At 49.3% G+C, this 20001-nt stretch overlaps 1 protein-coding gene across 2 annotated transcripts in view; it reads right to left on the bottom strand.

The window, feature by feature from the left end:
* Positions 1-1505: 1505 nt before the first annotated feature.
* The window catches only part of Ints9 (integrator complex subunit 9), an 84315-nt gene continuing 65819 nt past the window's right edge, over positions 1506-20001 (bottom strand). The window contains exons 11-17 of one of the 2 annotated variants that reach the window (NM_001402259.1): positions 14644-14704; positions 12498-12669; positions 8973-9097; positions 7187-7354; positions 4632-4730; positions 3530-3667; positions 1506-2062 (exon numbers count right to left, since the gene is read on the bottom strand). In NM_001402259.1, coding sequence (NP_001389188.1) covers positions 1886-2062; positions 3530-3667; positions 4632-4730; positions 7187-7354; positions 8973-9097; positions 12498-12669; positions 14644-14704 — 940 coding nt within the window. In that variant the 3' untranslated portion in view covers positions 1506-1885. The remainder of the gene's footprint in view (positions 2063-3529; positions 3668-4631; positions 4731-7186; positions 7355-8972; positions 9098-12497; positions 12670-14643; positions 14705-20001) is intronic. The other variant, XM_063274137.1, reaches the window with a different exon arrangement.

Genomic DNA, 20001 nt, shown 5'->3' with positions numbered 1-20001 from the left:
CTTGCCTGGGAGGAATGGACCAGCAGTCCCGTCTCCTTGCCCCGAGCCTCATAGGATGTAGAGGGCAGGAGCCACAAACTGGCCCTTTTTGGGACATTCACTCAGCCTCTGTGTTCCAGGCCCCACATCCAGCTGTGGGGAAAGGTGACTCCAGCGTGAGCGGGGCCAGGAGCTCTGGCTAAGCCCCAAAGCTGCAAGGGAAGATTTGAAGCTGCCATGTGTGGGGTCACTTGTTATAGCAGTGTAGCTTTAACCCTTTGGGGAAAGACTTGCTAGACAGACAGACATGGTGGTGGTGTCAGTGTGATGTATATCAGGACCCTGTTTCAAAATAGGCAGACAAGGAGAGCTATGGAAGACTATGCAGAAGTAACGGAATCCTTTCCTCCAACAAGTCCACCAAGAGTTTGTCACTCAGGTCGTGCTCAGGACCTGAAGTGCTGCCTGGCACTCCTAACTCTGTGGTCCATGCGACTAGACACAGGGAAGACTAGAAGAGCAGCCAGAGCTCACTGGTTCACACTGGAAGGGCCCAGATCACAGGTGAGCAGTCACTCTGTCCTGTTCTCTGTGAGCTGCACCTGCTTCACAGGAAACCTGGCTGGCTTAACTCAGTAGGTGGTGGGAAGCCCTACTATTAACATCTCTGATGGGACAGCTCCCTGAGCTCTGAGCAAAATGGAGGGAGTCCCTTTTTCAGTGTGGCTTCCTCTTCTCTGCCTAACCTTATCTGGGGAGCCTGACACTCACATCCTCTACCTGAGGAATGTGATCCAGTTCTTGGCAAATTCACAGGTTCAACTCCCTTTCTTCCAATAAGAACCTGGCCAGCAAGCACCTGGAATATCTCCATGTATAAACAAAGCATTCCCAGGCTTCAAGCCTCAGCCAATGTACTTTCACCCTAAGAAGAACCCCACCCACTCTTGTAAGTTTGCCCCCGTCCCCCCTGAATAAAACACATGCACAAGCGGTTTCACTGAATACTGTCTATCTAAAAGGGCTATAACACTGACATCCCCGGAGCACTGTCCCCCAAGATCCTGCTGCCTGGTGTACAGCAGCAGCTGGGCACCCTGGAGGAAACAGCACTCAGAACCACAAGTGGGCGCCCTCTAAGACTACAAAAAACCCCAAAAAAGAACCAAAACACCAGAATTGACAAAGGGGGCCCCTTTAGTCATCTCTATCCCCTGGAACTCACTCTGTAGACCAGGCTGGCCTCAAACTCAGAGATCTGCCTGCCTCTGCTTCCGAGTGCTGGGATTCAAGGCATGCACTGCCAGCTGATTTCTGCTTCTTGAGACAGGGTCTTATGAGCCCAGGGGCGCTATGAGCTGGCTGTGTCAGCCGTTACTCTCCAGCACTAGGTGCATCTGCATTTCGATGGACAGGGCTGGATAAGGATCTGGGCTACAGATGTGCTGTGGCTCTCACTGTTGGGTGTGGGTGCAGACTTTGCCCCCAGACACTAAGTCATTCTTTAGTTCAATAGAACTGGGCACTCCTATAAAAATAATGTTTATTTTTAGCAAAATGGGCCACAGAACAGAGCTAGATAGGTTCACTTCCTAATTTGGGGACTGACCTTTATTAGGCATAGCACTGTAGGCGGCTGAGTCCAAGAGTTATCCCCAGTGAGCCCTGAAAACATAGGCCAGCCATTTTCACTTCCCTTAGGAAAGGACATCTGTCACCACGCTGTCATCCACAGCTGCCGAGGAGCACAGAACTGAAAAGAACAGGGCTCCAAAAGTTCTTGAGGTCAGCAGTGCAAGGAAGTCAGACTGGCAGATCCTGGCTGGAGACCCCCCTCCTCTCTGGAAGCCAGAGGACACCACCAGACTGTCTCTGGGTGAAGGGCCTAGGATTTCATGGGTGCCCCTCAGAACTTCTGTAGGAACCTGAGGACGAGGTCCCGTAATCGTACCCTCAGTGTCTCGTCATTGTCACAGATGATATGAGTTGAGTCTTCTTCAATCTGGATGAGCGTCTCAGCTTCCTGCAGCAGGACAATATGGCCCTTGGCTGTGTCTTCTACCTTAATGTCACTGAAGCCATGCTGTTCCAAGAGAAAAGAGGAAAGCTCTCTGAAAGCAAGGTCTGACTGCGCTCCACACTGGCATTTACACTCAGCACAGCTATTTAGACATCAGGGCCAGAATCTAACCAAGAAGTTCATATTCGTGAAAGGCCCCAAACATAAAAAACTCTCGGAAAGCAGCGGATTCGTCCGCCCTTTCTGAGGGCCCCAGACCCCAGGTTCATGGGGAGCTGGGTTGTTGATCCTCGGCCCTGCCTACTTTTGGTCTCTGCAGTTCTGAGCCCCAGGGAAAGCATAGTCCTCATAGCAAGGTACCATCTCCCCAGTTACTGTTAATTGTAGCCTCTCCTTAAAAATGAGAGCTACAGCTAAGCCAGGATGAGCTATGCAACAAGAGCCCGAGGCAGGACACCCATGACCTTGGAAAGAGGTGAGACAACAGGGAGGGCCAGGCAGGAGAAAAGGTAAGGTCACTGTGGAGAGCAAGTAATCGTGAGGGATAATAATTTAAAAAGGTGACACTTGAAACTCCTGGTTCCTATAGGGAGCCCTTCAGGCCTTGAGAAGATGGGGTCCTTTACTCATCTACAGAACTGTGGGAAGATCTCAAGAGCAGTTTGGGAAAATCAAAAGATAAAGAAAACGAAGCCTGAAATGAGAAGCGTTGTTTTTGAAACTTAAAAGAGGTCAGCAGCTGAGACTATGGTTATTAGAGCTCAGCAGGAGAATGTCCATCCCTGCCATCAAACTGGAGTTTCTCAGAGCATGCCCCATCCTCAACCCATCCCTCTCTTCCTAGTAAGGGTGATAATGTGGAAACATTAACCGTCACAATCCTGTGACAAAGACTAAATTACAAAGATCTTTAAGGTTGTGTCCTCTACCCTCCCAGCACAAATGCAGTCAAGAAATCTCCTTGATAGGGCTGGAGAGCTAGCTGCATGGCTAAGAGCACACCTGCTCTTCCAGAGGTCATGGTTTGATTCCTAGCATCCAAATGGCAGCTCATAATTGTAACTCATTTCAGGGGATCTGACCTCCTCTCTTGGCCACCCCATGGCCTGTCTATCCTATGGGCACCAGGCATAGGTACACAGATAAATATGCAGGCAGAACACCCATACACACACAAAAAAAACCTCCCTTTTGAAAGAAGCAGCCATTGGGGCCCATGGGATAGACAGTCACTGAGACAGCATGTCTTCTTTCTTGCCTGTCTCTTCCACCCACTTCTGACTGAATCCCTGACCTACCTAGTCACGCGTGCTAGCCCTCCCAGATTAGTGCTCTTCCTGTGGCAGCCTGGCTCCACATCGTGCAGGCAACCTCTACTGTGCCACATCTACTGCTGCTCCCTAGCTGTAGACGGAAGGACAGAGCTGGTGGTGAGCAGAGACTAGGGACAGCCCAGGGAGGAAGATGTTCTCTGGCTTGGTCCATTTTGACCAAGCACATCCCTGGGGCAGAGCAAGCCACCGAGCTCACCTTTTCCAGGGTCTGCACAAACTGTTCTACTGGGATGGAGCCGCTCAGCAGAGGCTTCAGCACTTTGCTGTCAGGAACGTCCTCGCTCACCCGCTTCCTCTTCTTACTGCTGGTGGGCTGGGTGGGCTTGGGAGGGGGCTAGGACAGAAGGAAAGTGTGGCTTTCAGTGAGCACCTCTTCACTGATTCGGTGGCCATGACACGACCTGCTGGCCTGGCACGAAAACCAGGTTCAGCAGCTGGGTTCCACCTGAGTTAATGCGAGCCATATGCTTGGGATCATAGCTACCTTGCAGTAAAAACCAGGTTTGCATTTCCAGGAACTCCACTACTTGCTGATGAACCCTCCCAATAGTCACTGGCAGCCACGGCCATGCATGCTGACTAAAAAGACTGTGTGTCTGGCAGGCAGCAGTAGAAAAGCATTAGGAGGTCAGAGAACTCCTGGACCTCAGGGCTCTGAGGATCAGCCCAGGGAATGCATGGCAGCAAACACAGTGCCTATACTCAGTGCTAGCTGCAGGAGCACACTGGCCACACATACACACACACACACACACACACACACACACACACACACACACACACACACACCCCTGCAAGGACTGCTTCTGAGGTGGGCGTGGCCGGCAACACACACACACACACACACACACACACACACACACACACCCCTGCAAGGACTGCTTCTGAGGTGAGTGTGGCCCACCCACGCACCAGGTTTCCTGCCTTCCTGGCTCTGTGCTGTGCTTGTATTTCCAGGCATCACAAGGGATGGACACTGTCCACAGCTTTCAGGTCTCACCCTGCACCCTCAGGTATGGGCTCAACAAGGAGCATGCCCATGACAAGCTGGGGTGATGCTGCTTCAAGAACTGGGGACAGGAAACAACTCAGGCTGGCTTACGTGGCTTCTCTGAGGCACGTGGCCTGAGGAAGAAGTGGCTAAGAGTGTGTATGAAGTTGTTTCAAGTACACACGTCTCAGTCAACCCAAGCTTCAGTGTCTGATTGCGATGAACTGGGAGCTGTTGGGCGGACAGAGCTTTCCTAAGGGAAGGGGTCTCCTGGGTCCCCACCCAGCCTCGAACGTGCCCCGGGTACCTGAAGCACATGTTTGTTATCCTTAGTGTGCAGCACAGCCGAGACAGTCGCCAAGGAGATGCCAGGCTTGATCTCCATGGGCACCAGGGAGTCCGCCAGCTGAAAGTAAAATGCAGGATGTCACATAGGCTCCCTGAGTGGGAGGGAAGATCCCAGCATAAAGAGTGTCCAGGGCTTAACACTGAGCTCTTAGCATTCTCTGTCCTGGTGGTAAAGGCCTCCAAGGACGGCCATTCTATCGTTCTTGATTTATTTATACTACTGTGGTCTAAAATGACCAGAGAACTCAGTGCATGAATCAGGTATATACTCCGTAAGTCTCCTGCCCACCACAGTGATGCAAGGAGAGAAGAAAGGAGGCGGAAGACCACTGGCTAGGACAGTGAAGGAGGAGGGAGACCACTGGCTAGGACAGTGAAGGAGGAGGGAAACCACTGGCTAGGACAGTGAAGGAGGAGGGAGACCACTGGCTAGGACAGTGAAGGAGGAGGGAGACCACTGGCTAGGACAGTGAAGGAGGAGGGAGACCACTGGCTAGGACAGTGAAGGAGGAGGGAGACCACTGGCTAGGACAGTGAAGGAGGAGGGAGACCACTGGCTAGGACAGTGAAGGAGGAGGGAGACCACTGGCTAGGACAGTGAAGGAGGAGGAAGACCACTGGCTAGGACAGTGAAGGAGGAGGGAGACCACTGGCTAGGACAGTGAAGGAGGAGGGAGACCACTGGCTAGGACAGTGAAGGAGGAGGGAGACCACTGGCTAGGACAGTGCCTGGGTATCATCAAAGCACTTTGCATGGTGGCTCCTGGTGGCTCCTGGGTACTGCAGTCAGGGCAGCTGCGAGTCCGTGTGTGCTGGGCTGTGCGCACCCGAACGCCTCTACTTCAGAGATGACTCACGGACTCCATAGAGCGTCTGAAGTCCTCTCAGAGCTACCAGACTCCTCAGCACACACCAGGCATAGATTCCCTTTACGCTTTCTTTCGCTAACCCATACCTTCCCTGGGTGGCATGCGTTTCTTCCTTTTTGTTTGTTTGTTTGTTTTTGTATCCCTAGCAATCTGGTGTCTCCTACTGTGACCTGAGCCGGATGGTGCCTTTTCCTGTGCAGCCACAGTGTGCACACGGCAGTGAGCTCAGATGTCGTCTGGGGTCCTGGTGCTCAGGCCTGGCTATGTGCTGTCCTCAGATGTACGGCTTCCACCGAGCCAGGCTGCCTTCATTTAAAAACAAACTGAAGTGTGCAAGATGCCATTCCATAAGCATTGGGATTCAATGCCAGTTGAGTAGGAGAAGCAGCGTACAGCATTTAAACATCAACAAATGGAGGGCTGCTCCACGAAGTGAGAGAGCATAGGAGGAGGGTGAGGAGTTCCACACCTCGGCAGTTACCCAACACCTGATGGTGCCAGGTCACATCCCGCAGCCCTGCCCTGCTCACAGTTTGCCTGGTCCGTAAGTGGCTGCTCTCGGTACAATTGAGGCTGGCGTGGGGGGCCCAAGGATGCCATCCTGGGGACCAAGTTGGTGAGAGAGTCCCTGGGCAGTTGTAAGACACTGTCAAGGTGGGGCTTCTCGGAGAGGACAAATGACCAGCGTGACACCTCTGGCTCCATAGGAGCCAGTCCAGACCCCCAAACCATGCAACTCAGGTCAACACTCTCCCTCCACGCCTCGTAAGGAGGCCAGGAGGTCCATCTATGAGAATAGGTCTAAGATCTGTTTGTAAATCCTCCTTCCTGGAAGGCTAGATAAAGAGGCTGCAGTCTGGGGAGAGGGACTTCCTCTAACTGCAGCAGACTTTAACCCTTTCATCTCCCACACGCACTTTCCAGGGCTGTGGTCCAGTGATACTCTGATTCTGTCCTACACGACAGTCTTGGCCCGCACATGCAGCAGCACCTGGAGAAAGCCCTCTCAGACGATGAAAGGATGGTCGTGGAGCAGAGGATCCGTGAGGAAACCTCGGAGAATCTCGCATAGCTGAGCCATCTGTCTTCTGGAACTGAGAACTTTTCTCAGAGAAAGCCATTTATTCAAACCAAAGATGTTTGAAGGTCTCTGACAGGCACTGAGGAACCCGAGTGCTGGAGGCCCCTAAGCAGCATACCCATCCCCCCACCCCCATTGCTCTACAGCCACCCTTCTCCCTTCTCTCCCTTAGCGGAGTCACCTAAGCACAGCACCACTTGACTGTGGCATCATTTGTGCAATGTGCCTTTTACATTTCCTTGTGATAGAACTAAAGCTAGCACTTAGAAGGTAAGCCATTTAGACAGTTGTCTCCACATCAGGTAAAGGTTTGCAGTTTACATCTCTCCTTTCTCATACATAATTCCAGGAAGGATGTGCAACCCTCAGAGGGCACTAGCATCCTACATGGTGGGGATGCAGGCTGTCACCTGCAGGGCCACACCAGTGAAGGCTAACTAACCTGAAGAGCGGTCGCTTGCCTGAGGGTCTGTGTTCTTCCCTTCATTTCTGAGAGACTGGCCATGCCCCTGAGGACACTCTGGTGGAAACCAGGCTTTTAAGGGCGAAAGGGCAGCAGCTCACCTCTGGCATGATTTCAATTTTCTCATAGCGTCGTTTGAAGGGCAGGGCAAGGACCTCAGCCCGCCGATAGGACATGGCTGGTGGCTGGCAGTCGATCATGAGGTCCATCCTGTGAGACTGGGCTGGGGGTGGCTGGGTGTACTGCTCAGGACAGACCACGTGCAGGGGCTGAGGAGCAATGGGACAGAGATCAGAGAAAAGGGCAGGCACTGGGTGCAGAGAAGAGCCCTAAGCTTCTTTCTGAGCCCTACTGTAGCACCTTGATGCTCAAGCCCACAATCAGGCCGCTAGAACACATTCTCTCAAAGCGGGCTAACCCACGGGGAGGCGAGGACAGCTCATGGAACTGGGCTAACCCACGAGGAGGTGAGGAAGCTCCTGGAACCTAGGTGGTTGAGGGAAGGATGTAACTTTTGTGGTGATATCCACTGTGTCTACTCCCTAAGCTGAGCTCAGCTCCTTGGGTGCAGTCTTCCTATGATACCTGCCCTCTACGCTACCACAAGCCCTTGACTAATTAGCAGGAATCTCAGCTCTGTGCTAGCCCAGTATTCTGTTTTTGCATATCTTAGACTATTCTCAGATCAGTGGGAACTGGCAGGCCACATGCCTACCTGAGTATGACGGTGAATCAGAGATGATAGAACTATTCGTACAACTCTCACCAAGCTGAACACTAATGCTGGAAATCCCCAGGTCAGTGATTGCTCCTGTCCTGAGAGTTTGGATTAAGTCACAAATCCTTTGAATGAAGGTTTCCAGCGGCTAGGCCTGGTTGGATCTAATAAGCTTGTTCTTTCGAGCTAGTACTTTTAGGGCCTGTGTTTTTCCTGACCTGGCTAGCATCTGACAGCTTTGTCTCTTGCCTCAGCCTGAGCGTCCTCCAGCGTGTCACTTACTGGATGTGGGCACCAGACAGCCTCTGATATCTAGGATTAGCATGTGACAGAGGGGTGTGAAGCTGGCTTAGGGACTGGACTTGAAGTAGCTTAGTGATGAAAAGAACAAGGCCCTCTGCATGCTGAGAGGCACACACGACGCTCTGTCCACCCGAAGTGACAAGCTGGAGCTCCAGCGTCTGTCTTCCTTGCTTCTCTTCCTGTTTCTTGTCATCCTGTCCTACCTTTTGTACATGGGTACTATCATGATGGCAGTCTGTGAGGGAGATGAGAGAGCTAAAGCTATGATGAAGGAGGCAAGCATTCTCGCAAATGATCGGGTGACGGAGTGGGTCCCTCAGCAGACTGCCCTCAGCTCTGAGGATCCTAGTCAGGGCACAGACCCTTCCTCGAACAGGGTCTCAGCTGTCTTCCTTGCCAGCTCTAATTGCTCCCCTACCCCCACTTTCTGTCCCAGTGCCTGGCTTATCTCCTGCCACCCTGTGCAGAAACCCCCATTTTACTTGAATTACTTTTCCTTGCAGAAAAATCAGAACAACCACGAACCTACCATGTAACTCGGCTCAGATTTAGGCACAGTGAGTGACTTGGAGGGGAAGGGCATCTACATGCTTTTCTGTGGCCACACTGGTCCTCATCAAAAGCACCCAATTAGGCCTTCTTTCCCTCCCCTTTCATTTCTTTAGAGGGGAAACCTTTTCAGAGAATAAAGATCATTTCCTGAAGTCTGAAGGGGAACAGGCAGCACCGTACACAACTGAAGACAGGCTTCTGTGAAGAGGCAGCTTCAGAGCATGGCTGGGTAGACCTGGTCCACAAAGAGCCACGTTCAGACCCTGGCCCAGAGGAAAACAGTGAGTGTAGACCCAGGTCAGTCCTTTGTTTACCTGCACTTCTTTAAGCAGCTTTGACACCTGGATGAAATTCAGTCGAGTGTCAATTGGACAGTAGATGCACTTCATGGCCAGTGGCTGGTAAGGAGCCAAGGCCTCCAGGTAGGAGAAATCGGGTTCTACGAAAGTGTAAACAGCAAACTTTAATATTCAGGCAGAGACAACACCAAGCCAGCTGCAGCTGATGTGGTCAGGGCCAAGCAGACAGTCCTTTCGGGAAGGATGAGCAAGGAAACAGAGTATGGACCGTGGGGGAAAGAGAGGAGGTGGGGAGGCTGCTGAGGCACGGGTGTAGGCTGGAAGCTTACGAAACAGAGACGATGAGACAAATACAGGATAGACAGGAAATGGACTTTGCTCTAAACAAACCATCAGCTCAAAACAGAAAGGAAAAGAACTGTGTGTGGCTGTACACTTTGGAGGTTGGGAGGCAGGGAACTGCTAGTTTAAGGCCATTCTGGGCTAAACAGTGAAGACCCTGTCCCAAAAAGAAGAAAGTAACAGCATAGAAAATTGTCATTTGGAAGCACAGCAGTGATAATGTATTCAGGAGTCATTAATCAGTGCTGAAATTCTGGATAGAAAGCTGGGGAAGAATGGGATATACATTCTCTTGAGCTCCTGCAAGAGCTGAACAGGAGGGCTGGAAAGACGGTGTAGCGGTTAGGAACACTGGCTGCTCTTCCAGAAGTCCTGAGTTCAATTCCCAACAACTACATTGAGGCTCACAGCCATCGATAATGGGTCTGATGCCCTCTTCTGGCACGCAGGTGTACACATGTAGAGAGAGTACGCATACACATAGAGACAAACAGTTTACAGTGGCAGGACCTGCACAGCCACAGGAATACCCCATCAGCTGCTCAGAATTAACATCAGGTGGGACACAAAGGACTGCAGACACTTACTGGGTGTCAGACCTCAGACATCACAGAGACCTGGTCCATGTCAACAGGCTCTCCCACCAGGAGCCCAGACCTTCAGAGGAGCAATCTGTCACATTGCCTAGTTTTTCCTCTCAACAGCTACCAGTGCTTGCTTGGCAGGGAGTATTCATACCAAATGAGCTGCCCACAGAGCCAAGAGAACAGTATATTGTGCTCACCCTACAATACCCAAAGGGACAGGTATAGTCTGTCTAAGACTTCCTCTCAGCTTATCCAACTACTGAGGCAATGGACCTCAAAGAATTAAAGCCTCCCCATGACTCTCACATTGGGGTAGGAAAAGACTGAAATGCTAATTGCAGCGAGAGGAGGACCCCTCCCCCCACCCACGAAGAGATTTCACAGTCCAGCAACTTACAGGACCACTCTGCAGACGGAGGATGATGGATCAGTGATGGGCAGACCCTCATCCTGACCAGGACTGCTAATTAGGCATACGGTAAGACCTCTACTTAAATGTAAATCTATGTTCTACCCCAAAGATGGGTCCCTCACCTGTTCTTCATGATATGGCCACTCTGAATGACTCTTCCTCTGCTTTTCCCTATTTTGTCCCTTTACTTGGCATCTTAGGGATGGGTGGCTGAGCCCAGCTTATAGGATTGCCAGAGCCACGCTTTCATTCTAAAACCTCTGCTAACATGGCCACCCCAGAAGGAATACTATATAGTCGTCAACACAAGCAGCAAAGGCAGACAAACTCCGCCTCACTTGAGCAGGGATTAGAAACCACCCACCAGCCAATGAAATGTCAGCATGTTGCCCAGTGCTACCACGAGTCAAGTCACAGCCCTTGGCTTCTTAGCTGGACTCTCTCACTGTGCCCATGGAAGTCTTTAAGTATTGTCACATGATATAGCTCAGAGAGAGCAGGAGAGACCAGCCACTCCCTTACCACATGGTATTATCTGACAACCTTAGCAAAATTCTGATGATGGCCAAGTTTTGGGCTTTGTGAATTAATCTACTACGACCTGACAGCCTGTCTTTGTTTTCCAAAGGTGTCTGAGGAACCACAAAGTAGTCCCTAAGGGTCAGGAGCTCCTGGCACAGCTGAGCCACTGTTGGACACACACTTCACAGAGCACATAACAAATCCACGAAAACCTTTCTAAAAATCCAGCTCCAACTCAAAGTTAACCCTGTTCCAGCCCAACAGGGGTAATTATCCCAGCCTGGTTATATTCTTGCTTCTTCTACACAGGACACCGAGATGACTAATTGTAGAATTCTTGTAATGTCACCCAACATCTGTGAATCTGTCACCCCATCTCTGCCGAGAAGAAGGTGACGCTAGCGATGGTGTGATGGCTATTCCTGGTTGTCAACTTGACTATCTCTGGAACAAATTACAGTTCAAAAATAGAAGGCACCTGTGAGAGATTACTTTCGCTTGGTTTGAGGTGGAGAATCCATTTCTAATTCAGACCTTTGAGGTGGGAAGACACACCTTTAATGTGGGCCACACCTCTGCTGACAGCCTATATAGGACAAGAAGGGAACTTTTGCTCTTTGCCTGCTTGCCTTTGCCTTGCTAGCAGAGCATCCTTCACTGGCCTATTTCTTCAGGATAACAGCATATACTAAAGACCAGCTGAGACATTCAGCCTTGGGAGACTGAGCAACTACTGGATTATTGAACTTTCCATTGACAGCCATACTGATAAATAATATCTATCTATCTATCTATCTATCTATCTATCTATCTATCTATGAATGAAGAGAGATTCATTCTCCCCCTAGAGAACCCTGACTAATATAGATTGTCATGTTTGAGGCTATACTAAGCTTTCAGGATTCTGACTTCACAGCCTGTGAGATTTCTAAGCTTAAAGGCAGTGTAAAGAAGACCTTACAGTGATAAAATAGGGAGAATCCCTAAGTCACCTCTGTCTGGCCTCATCTCACTGAAGGCTTTGTTCCTTCCTGAGGAGTCTGTTTCCAGAGGAGTAGCTGTAAGCCAGAGCAGAGCATAGTCAAAGATCCAAGATTCAGCTATGTAAACAATCCCGACCGGTCAGACCCGGCCAACATTGGAATCACTGAGGTTCTCAACACCGTATAAAATCCTATCCCAAAGCACTACAGCAGATCTCAGCATTGAAAAAGAAAAGAGAAGAACAGAAATAAAAGTTGTGTTGACAAACAGTTGCCCAACATGGCTTTACTTTTATTTCTTTTTTTCAAAAGATTTATTAAATTTATTATATATAAGTACACTGTCTCTGTCTTCAGACACACCAGAAGAGGGCATCAGATCCCATTACAGATGGTTGTGAGCCACCATGTGGTTGCTGGGAATTGAACTCAGGACCTCTGGAAGAGCAGTCAGTGCTCTTAACCGCTGAACCATCTCTCCAGCCCTACTTTTATTTCTTTATATCTATGTTGTTCTTGTTATTTTTGGAGACAGGGTGCTCTGGAATTTGATCCTCCTGCCTCAGCTTCTCCAGTGAGGAGACTAGGGTGTGCAAGGCTGATGGGCTGCATTGATACTTTCCTCTCTACCCTGGAGGCTCACGCCCTGTCTGCCCGATGGAAGGACAGGAGCCTTGTTACTCTTAAGATTTACCTGTAAATATGACGGTGTTGAGGCTGGACTTCCCCCAAAGCTCCATGAAGTGGACGACGTCCCCAAACCGGAGGGAAGGATGCCCCGTGAACAGCACACACGGCTGTCTGAAGTCATGGCTGAAGTCTCCGTGGATGCTGCGGTAGTGCTTCAGCTTATTGGTCTGAATGAGCTAAAATACAACCCAGAGCAGAGGAACATGGCTGAGCTGCAGAAATGCTGAACAAGACAACTGAGACGGCAAGCGGGGACTAGGAAGACACTACAGAAGCTACACCTGCCTGAGGGCTGCTGTCAAAAGTCTGCAGAGATAACTCACCAAGACAGCAAGTGAGCATCTGGAGACACTCGACACCAGGCACCAGCGGGGAATGCCAATCAAAGCAGCAGATGCTGCTCCTTTCCAGTACAATGGCCAAATGCTGGCTAGAGTGTGGGACTGAGGACTCCTCCCACTCCTTGCTGGTGGGATGAGAAATGGCACAGCCACCATGGAAGGCTTTGTTGTTGTTTGTTAAACCAAAGTATACATACACTTCCCAGAGGACCCAGTAACCATGCTCCTCTGGTGGTTAACTCTAAGGAGCTGAAAGCTTAAGATCCACACCCACGGCAGTTTAAGCAGAACTGCCAACACCTGACAACAGTAACGTCCTGCAGTTGGTAAACAGATAAACCGGCACATCGACAAGACCGTGAACTATGAACTCAGTGCTGAAGACGCTCTGAGAAGATGGAGATGAATGTATTAGCAAGCAAAAGATGAAGACGTGAAAAGGTGTGCACTGCTTTACTTGAACTATGGCCTTCTGGGACAGACACTGCTGTGGAGGCAGAGGCTGCGCACGAAGTCCACGTGACTCTGGATGGGCCTTTGAGAGCACAGTAGGGGCGTCCCCAGAGCTCTTGGCTTTTTTGGCAATATTCTCATGTACTATGGCATACAGAACAAAGGCGCCAAGTGTGTTTTTGGCTGTGCCAGACACTGCTCTTTCTGGAGTGGAGATATCATCTGAGAATTAACAAGAATCAAGGAATAACCTGTCCAGTAACAGGAGCTACTAAGAGTGAGTTAATTTACTGTTGAGTATCTGTGATACAGGACTGACGGACGGCTGCGATAACATGGCAATAAGACCACGAGCCACACAGAAATGTGTGTGATGGGGATCAAACAGTGGCTCAGCCACGCCTGCCAGGTCTGCAAGGAAAAGACCTTACCATCTTGTTAGCTGCAATGTCATCTCCACCACTGAGCCTTTCCATACGGGTCTGGGAATACTCGGCTGGTCAAGTGCTTGCCTTACAATCACAAGGACCTGAGTTTGGACCCTCAGCACCCACATACGGAGCTGGAGTGCCTATGTGTCCAGTGCTGGGGATGTGCATTCCTGAGGGCTGAAGCTGGCATAGCTGAATTAACAAGCTCCAGGCTCAGTAAGAGAACTTGTCTAAAAAAAATCAAGGTGTGTGTGGGGATTAAGGTTGATAACTGATGCATACATGCCTGCACACACACACGGATATATATAAACAGTGTGAAAATTAAAGAAATTTTACATATGTGGTTGACATGTCTAGAAAAAACATTTTGAAGAGAATATTTACTTTTATTTTATGTGTGCCTGCAGAAATGGAGTCAGATACCCTGGAACTGGAGTTATAGATGGTTGTGAGCCACCACGTGGTGGTGGGAATTGAACCTGGATCCTCTACAAGAGTATCCAGTGCTTTTAACCAGTGAACTATCTCTCCAGCCCTTAGAAAGAACAGATTTGCTCCTATAGAAGGTGGAAGTAGATATTCAAATAAAAGTCTCCTGCACAGAGCACAACAGAAAGGCTCCGAACTGTCCACATTTATGGTAATACAATGTGTTTATTAGAGGAAGCAAGTGAATTAAATAAATTGTGAGCTGGAGTACCTTGAACCTTTTTGTTTGTTTATTTATTGAAACATGGTCTCCCTGTGTAAACCTGGCTGGCCTGGAACTCACAGCCTGTCTGCTCCTACAGGGCTGGTTTATAGGTGTGTGTCACTGTGCCCAGCTCCACACAGGGATGGCTGGGCATGAGGACTGCCAGTATCCCACGTCATACCATCATCACATTTCTTGTGGGCCCTTGCTCACCGGCTGTTTTCTTACCTCTGCGTGCGGAAAAGGTGGTTCTGGGAGATAAACTTTACTCTGTTTGTTGTGACAAAGCCTTTAAAAAGGAAGACAGTGTTAGGAAGTCACTGCGCATCTACTCCCACCTAGTGGCGGCATCACAAACACTAAATACTCAAGTTCTTCTAAAGCTCCCTGGCTCTGACGGAATAAAAGGTGGGCCCAGCTCATGCAGGATGCTTTCTTCTAAGTACAGTTTTTATAAATAAAACAAAACGACAACAACAACAAAAAAAAACCCTACTTGTTTAAAATAATCTTAGGTTTATAAAAGTGTTGGAGTACAGTTCTTATGTCCTCAGTGTCAACAAGGTGCACAATTATACTCATTCTGTACCCAGCTCCCCTGTGTCCCAGGGTGGCCTGGAACTCACGAGTGCTGGTGTGACAGGTCCATGCCACTATGCCCAGGTGAGCACACTAGACACTCAGGTTTTATTATAACTGTTTTGAATTTTGCTTTGTGCATGCTAGACAAGAACTCTGCCTTGGCATTATGTCCGAGACTTGATTTAGATTTGAGCTGTTTTCCACTCTTGCTCCTTCTCCTATTTCAGGATCCTGCCTGAGATACCATGTTATGTTTAGCAGAGTTTTGGGGGAGAAAAGCACCTGCCTCTTCTGAGACATGGCTTTCTGCTAGCGCACACGTCCTATTCCCTTACTGCTCACACCAGTTGCAGGGGAACTGAGATGGGAGGATTAGAGTTTGAGGCCAGACTGGGCTACATACACAGCAAGAAGAAAAGAAAAATTGCAGAGGACCCTGGAAAACTGCAACGTGACAAGACCAAAAAACTCAACAACTGGCTAGTCGATAGGTGGTGACCAGGTTGGTCAGCACACATGCACACTATGCTATGTTTTAGGATTCTCTCTCTCTCTCTCTCTCTCTCTCTCTCTCTCTCTCTCTCTCTCTCCCCCTTCCTCTCCCTTTTTCTCTCCCTCTCCTTCTCCCTCTCTCTCCTCTCCAATACACCGTTTCTCCGTGTAGCCCTGATTGTCCTGTAACTTGCTCTGTAGACCAGGCTTGGCCTCAAACTCAGAGATCCACCTGCCTGTGCCTCCCAAGTGCTGGGATTAAGGTGTGGGCCACCACATCTAGTTTGGGAACTCTCTTTTAAGAACCCTGTCAAAATATTGTAAAAACAAGGGGTTCAGAGGTAAGGATTTAGACTAACTCCCCAAAATGTACTGAGTTTTTCCTATCTATAGTTTTCTTTCATCTTTTTTTAAAAAAAAATCTCTCTCGGAGTTGGGGATTTAGCTTAGTGGTAGAGCGCTTGCCTAGGAAGTGCAAGGCCCTGGGTTCGATCCCCAGCTCCGAAAAAAAAGAACCAAAAAAAAAATCTCTTAGGGGAAGGTAAGAGCATGGCAGATACCCTTAGAGAATCACCTTATACATCCTTTGGACACTAGCTGTGTCTTCTTTCCCATTCAGGAGGGAGAAAGAAATCTGCGAGTTCAGTACTGTACCCTGAACAGTAGAGGGCGATACAGAGGGAAGGGACCACAGTCTAACTAGTGAGGCAAGTGATAGGAAAGCACTTGTGGCCAGCTCTGCTGAGATATGTCCTCCCCTCAGTTCTAGAATCTTCATGTAGGCACAACAGATAGGGGCTTCCATACTTGCTGAGAGAATAAGGGTTTGCTCCTGGGGACTGCAGCTGCTGGAGTCGAACTCTATGAGTCTGTAATACCCTAGGTGCTCTGCTCCCAAAGCGAGGGCTGCAGCAGGGCCTGAACTCCTGAGGGTGTTATGGCTCAGGAAGAGCTCTGTGACTTACCCTTCCACCCTCTCCTCTAAAAAGAAGCAGGCAGGCAGGCAGGCAGGCAGGCAGGCAGGCAGGCAGGCAGGCAGGCAGGCAGGGAGGCAGGCAGGCAGGCAGGGAGGCAGGGAGGCAGGGAGGCAGGGAGGCAGGGAGGCAGGGAGGCAGGGAGGCAGGGAGGCAGGGAGGCAGGCAGGCAGGCAGGCAGGCAGGCAGGCAGGCAGGCAGGCAGGCAGGCAGGCAGGCAGGCAGGCAGGCAAGCGTCCTTAGTCTGGAGTTGGGGTTGACACTGGGACAGCAGGGAGTGGGGGCCCTGAGATCAGGAACCACAGAGTAGCTATGAGCAGACCCAAGTAAGCAGCTGGGCCTGAGGGTGTCCCCTGTGGAACATTCTTCCAAGCAAGCAAGGGGAGGCAGCAAGCTGGAGTAGAGTGATGGTGGTCCTGGCTTGGGGTTAGCAGGGCTAACTTGGCTCTAACGCTATCCCTCGCTGGGTGTCTCCAGTCTAGAGCTCTAGAGCTAGCACTTGTCCATTAAAGTCACTGAGTTCCTAGTAGGGAGCATGAGCTTTGCAGGCTACTGTACCAAGGTTAGTGAAGCAAAGCAGGCGGTCTAAAGCCTGCGGGGGCTCTGATCCTGACTAGGAGAAGGTCTTACACTGCGCTCTGGGCCACACTAGAATGGCCTTAATGATACTTTCAAATTTTCAGTCTCTTGCTGCTTTCAGATGGTTGGTTACCAGCTGCCTAGAGGACTCCCATGTGTAGCTCAGGAGGAGAATGGGAGCTGCCTGGAGGCGGAAGGGTGGCGACTAACACTGGGAGAGCTCATAGGAAGAGCAAGGCTTTACTCCGTGTTCCCTTGGCGAACTGTGACTGCTGGGTCTCTCTGAGGGAAGAGCATATGTCCCGGTCTTCCTCCTCCCTCTTTTCTGATGTTAGCCATACCCCCTTGAGGAGCTGGCGCTGCGTCCTCACTGCCTGCTTGCTGAACACTCCTCCTCTCCCGAGGCAGTCACACTCACTCTGTGTGTGCAAGGACATTCCAGGCTGTGGTGCCTGAGCTCTGCACTGGCAGTGCTGCGTGTACTCATACACACAACCTCTTCTCTGAAGCAGGGCTGGCTTCAAACTTACCACGTAGCTGAGGCTACCTCTGAACTCTGGATCTTCCTTCCCCAGACTTCTAACTGCTGAGATGTGAGCATCCGCCACTACACTCTGCTCTATCATTACTTTTAGTTCTTGTTCTCTCTTCTCTGAAGATTTCACTTATTTTTATTTTATGTGTACGGGTGTTCAGCCTGCATGTACGCTTGTGCACCACATGTGCAGTCCTGCAGAGGCTGACGAGGGCCTGGCATCCCTAGCGACTTTAGTAACAGAGAGCTGCCATGTGGGCCCTGGGAATTGGACCCAGGTCCTCTGGGAGAGCACACAGCGCTCTAGCCACTGAGCTCCTCCGCTTCCTTTTTTAGTTTTGATAAGTGTGTTCACCCTGAATGATGTTAACATCAGGGGAAACAGGTGAAAGGTGTCCGGGAACTCTGTTATCATTATGCTTTCCTGTAAATCTAAAATTATTCTAAAGGACAAAGTTTATTATTTAAATAGAAAAAAACCCAAGATAAAATTAAAAAAAAAAGTATCAAAATGGGAAAAATGGCTAGAGTATGTTAACAAAAAGTTAATATCTTTAATATATACACAGAGTTCAAATGTGTAAGAGAGGTATAAACCTCTAAGAGGAAAATGGGCAAAAAAGAAATGATTTACATAAAAATATTTTTGGCAAGTAGTATTAGATAATGAACATTAAACATATTCCTACCCTTTATTCCAGTAATTCTACTTTTAGTCACTTACCTAAGGCAAATGCTGTCATCATGCAGAGACAGAGTAGTATCAATTTAGGATTTACTCCTAAAAGGAAAGGCCTGCCAGCCGACGAGAAAGTAATAAGCTAATTACTCAGATACGAGTGATGTGAGAAGACAATACTGCAGCCATGAGTGCTCTCTGTGTGCTTACTGTGTGCTCAGTGTATGCTCAGTTGTGTGCTTGCTGTGTGCTCACTGTGTGCTCGCTGTGTGCTCACTGTGTGCTCACTGTGTGCTCGCTGTGTGCTCAGTATATTCTCATTGTGTGCTCACTGTGTGCTCAGTGTATTCTCACTGTGTGCTCAGTATATTCTCATTGTGTGCTCACTGTGTGCTCGCTGTGTGCTTACTGTGTGCTCAGTGCGTGCTCGCTGTGTGCTCGCTGTGTGCTCAGTGTGTGCTCAGTATATTCTCATTGTGTGCTCACTGTGTGCTTACTGTGTGCTCAGTGCGTGCTCGCTGTGTGCTCGCTGTGTGCTCACTGTGTGATCATTGTGTGCTCAGTGTATTCTCACTGTGTGCTCAGTATATTCTCATTGTGTGCTCACTGTGTGCTTACTGTGTGCTCACTGTGTGCTTACTGTATGATCACTGTGTGCTCACTGTGTGCTCGCTGTGTGCTCAGTATATTCTCACTGTGTGCTCACTGTATGCTCACTGTGTGCTCAGTATATTCTCACTGTGTGCTTACTGTATGCTCACTGTGTGCTCGCTGTGTGCTCACTGTGTGCTTACTGTATGCTCGCTGTGTGCTTACTGTATGCTCACTGTGTGCTCACTGTGTGCTTACTGTATGCTCACTGTGTGCTCGCTGTGTGCTCATTTTTTGGAGACAAGATCTGGGCTATAACTGAGTCTGGCCTTGAACCTGTGTTCCTCAGCTTCCAAAGTGCTGGGAAAGCAAATATTTGCTGCTCTTCACAAAGATTTCATAATAGTTTAATATTATTGAATGCTTTCTGCTACATAAGCACTGTACTACTGAGCTACAACTCCCCCCCTCCTTTTAGGAAAACAGAATCAGAATTTAAAATTAAGAAGTAAAACTAAGCAAGGTGATGTTTAAAAACATTAACTACTCAACATGATTTCTAGGTCAGATGGGGTTTATCTGGACAGTGGTAGTGCGGGCTTCAGGTCTCTATAATTTTCTGTAATTTATTTTCTACACAAACATGAATCACCCACTTATGAACTAACAAACACCCGTAAAGAAACCACAGAAAGACCCTACAGCACTCTCGTTGCTGTGTGCTGGGTGATGGCCATTTTTGTATGTACAGACCCGACAAGGTGGGGCACTGTCTATTGTGCCTACAGGGCTGGATCCAGGAATGTGTTGCAGTATTTTTATTGGGGGTCTGAATGAAGACAAATTTTTAACATGCTGATTTAATCTGCAAATAATGCTTAGGGTATCCTATGTGGGGAGGACACTCATGTGCAAGGATAAAAACGAGTGAGGACTAAGGAGAAGGAGCAGTCCTACTGACCAAGAGGAGAGGAGTCCATTCAGGGAAGAAGGAAAAAGCCATGCACCAAAACCAGGAGGTGGGTGAGGGGCATAACACTGGGTTCATTATAACATTTTCAGCAAGAAACGTAGTAGTAATGCTGTGTCCATTTGGTCACCATACTACTCAAACTGACTGGACATATTCTACTGTGTCGAGAGGCTCCTGAAAA

The sequence above is a fragment of the Rattus norvegicus genome, chromosome 15 (genome assembly GCF_036323735.1).
Source record: "Rattus norvegicus strain BN/NHsdMcwi chromosome 15, GRCr8, whole genome shotgun sequence".
In the NCBI taxonomy this organism is placed as follows: domain Eukaryota; kingdom Metazoa; phylum Chordata; class Mammalia; order Rodentia; family Muridae; genus Rattus; species Rattus norvegicus.
The sequence above is the reverse complement of the archived record's forward strand: the minus strand, read 5'-3'. Positions and strand labels throughout refer to the sequence as shown.